At 48.3% G+C, this 2,701-nt stretch overlaps 1 protein-coding gene across 1 annotated transcript; it reads left to right on the top strand.

Annotated features, from left to right (window-relative positions):
- The first annotated feature begins 1,453 nt into the window (after positions 1–1,453).
- On the top strand, positions 1,454–2,246 carry LOC123064618 (uncharacterized). Its single transcript, XM_044488065.1, has one exon. The coding sequence runs from the start codon at positions 1,547–1,549 to the stop codon at positions 2,006–2,008; it is 462 nt and encodes a 153-aa protein (XP_044344000.1). The 5' UTR covers positions 1,454–1,546; the 3' UTR covers positions 2,009–2,246.
- Positions 2,247–2,701: the final 455 nt, after the last annotated feature.

Genomic DNA, 2,701 nt, shown 5'->3' with positions numbered 1-2,701 from the left:
ATGGAAGGTAGAAGCAAAGGACAGGTTATTTTCCATTTGTTATTCGATATATGTAATGCACTAATATACGCCTAGGTGCCAAATGATGTGCTTTCTTTTCTATTTCATGGCAGGTGACTCTTATGTTTCTGACGTCAAATTTGTTTATTTTTCTGGAGTTTGGTGATGTGATTTCCCCCTTCGACTTTAAGATGAGTTAATTGAATTTTTAAGTAAACAAAATTGGGTGTGATGGTCAGTGTTAATTAAAGTGTTAAATAAACTAGAAGTAAGGCATGGCCCTGAATATTAGAGAGTATTATCTTAAAGACTTTGAAACTAGTCCCAGTCCAGGTCAATGGTCTTGCATGAAAAAAAGTTTGTTCAAATTAATGAACAAAGTGTAGACGCGTAAATTTTCTGACTCTAGCATTCCACGACTCATGACCCAGTCCAGTGTTCATGAACTGATTGATTATTCTGAGAACCAAAATATTCCCCTAAAGAATAATGAAGCGTGAATAAGAGCAATGAACCCCAAGTAGATGGGCCACGCAGTCCATCATGCATTGGACAGAAGTTTGGTAGCAAGCATCTTCAGTATCTGGACTGTGCTTGGCCTGAAATGAAATTCGGGCTAAAGAATTTGTGTTCACGATGAACCATGCTAGTCTGTCTGCTTGGCAAGTACTCCCTTCGTCCCAAAATATGTATCTCAAGTTAATACAATTCTTTATACTAAGGTTAATACAAAGTTAAGAAACTTATTTTAGAATGAAGGGAGTATATTTGGCAGAACCAGAAATTACATAACCAAATTCTACTTTGTCTTGAAAACCTGCGTTCGGGCAAGACAGTGGGTATCATGAACATGGTGGGAGCATCGGCAACGGTGAGTCTGTCGTCGTTTTCAACGTTAGGACAAAATTCTACCTGGCTTTGACAAAGCCGTGTTCCAAGATGAATGAACACGGAGGGAGAGAGAGCATGGACAACAGTAAGGTCTTGCCGTTCATGAGGCAACAGGCCTAAGACAGAACCCCACCAAGATGCCACGCATTTCCAAACCCAAACAGTACCGCCTGCGACATCTTGGCCTGCCTCCGGAATCGCTCGTCGATGCTGCCGCGGCGCCGCACCGCCCGCCACGATGCGTCGCGCTCGCCGCCCACCCTGCAAGCGTTCCTCTCCCCGATTCCCCGATTTGACTGTTAGCAAGCTGAGACTCATGACCCGAAGGTGCGATGCGGGTTCGCCCGGTAAAGACGCGCTTCAGGTGGAGTTGGACGAACCAGGCTAGGGAGTAGGGAGAGAAGTGTGAAACCGGACTCCGCTTTTCCCAGGCCAAGGCCTCCTCAGTCCTCACACGTCGCGTCCAGCACGTGCTCATCCTCTGCGCACCCGGAGCATATATACCGGTACCACTACCACCACCACTACTCGAGTAATCCAGCCAGTTAAGCTTCCTCCTCGGTGCACCTCCAATCCAGATTGTCTTGTCTAGTCTAGTGCAAGTGCAAACAAAGAAAACAGATAGAGGTAGCCAGAAGTCGAGTCACCAGCAAGAATGTGCTTCGAGTTCAGCTCCTGTTTCGGCGGCGGCATAAAGGACGACTACGGCGGCGAGCGGTCCAACCATGGCGGCTGTGGCGGTCGTCGCCGCGGCCGTGGCCGCAGGAACGACGCCTCCTACAACGGCGAAGCCGACCACAAGCCGGCGCCGGCCTACAACCACCAGCCGGCCATCGACGAGGCTGGTCGCAAGGCCCACCATGATGGCGGGCGGAAAGCTGACCACGCCTCCGTGGTCGCCGGCGCCGGTGGCCACGGCTATTACGCCGCCTACGCGCCAGACAAGGCCCACGAGGCGCCGAAGCTTCCTGCGTGGCACAACAAGGTCGGGGACGACGCCGGCTATGCCTACAACACGGCGCGCCTCCGCCACCAGGCTGCTCCTGTTCATAGGGAGCACGCCGCCATGGATTACCACCACTACCCAACCACTACTACCAATCTCGTAAGGTACTAGGTACTACTAGTCGTTAGGATTAGCTAGCATGGCAGTTCATCAATCCCTCCCTCCTCCTAAACACTGCCTCTGCTTCTGTTAATAAGTTTTGTTCCGTGGCTCTGCTTTTCTACTCTGTTTTTCCTTTGTCGTCTACTGAAACTGAAAGGCACCTGTAGTAGTGTGTGAGAGCCAGGAACCAGATTGTTGTGGATTTTGATCAGAGCCTCCACGTATTTGTCGATGGATGTGCGGCACAAATTACAGCACCTGGGATATTTTACAACTCATGTGTGTGTAGTTGCTTGTTTTTACTGTAGTTGTGGCTGCTTTCTTCTTGTATAATAAATCAAGTAAAAGAAAGCATTTCTGAGATCAAAGATGTTTCCTCATTCTCTACGGTTGGTATGTGCATGTGTGTGGCTTGGTTGTGTAATTTTCATTCACTCAGTTCCAGGGCTTGAACTTGGTGCTACTGCCAGGATTTAAATTAGTTGCCAATTCGCATGTCAACTACTGAACCCTCATGAATATTCATCCATTCTGGTAGTTCTCATCTCACAGCCATTCTGAAGCACTCGAACCGCAATGTCTTGAAATAGCCCACCACAGTTTGTTTTAAAAAAAATGTTCGTTGGCACCTCATCTACTGCTTGAAAGAGCCCACCCATAATTCGTATTAAGCCTGAACCATCATACCTGCTCAACATATGA

The sequence above is a fragment of the Triticum aestivum genome, chromosome 3B (genome assembly GCF_018294505.1).
Source record: "Triticum aestivum cultivar Chinese Spring chromosome 3B, IWGSC CS RefSeq v2.1, whole genome shotgun sequence".
Lineage (NCBI taxonomy): Eukaryota > Viridiplantae > Streptophyta > Magnoliopsida > Poales > Poaceae > Triticum > Triticum aestivum.
This window is presented reverse-complemented; position numbering and strand designations above follow the sequence as displayed.

What these genes read in the sequence shown, in the direction of transcription:
- LOC123064618 (XM_044488065.1), top strand. Translation starts at nt 1,547, where the DNA reads ATGTGCTTCGAGTTCAGCTCCTGTTTCGGCGGCGGCATAAAGGACGAC.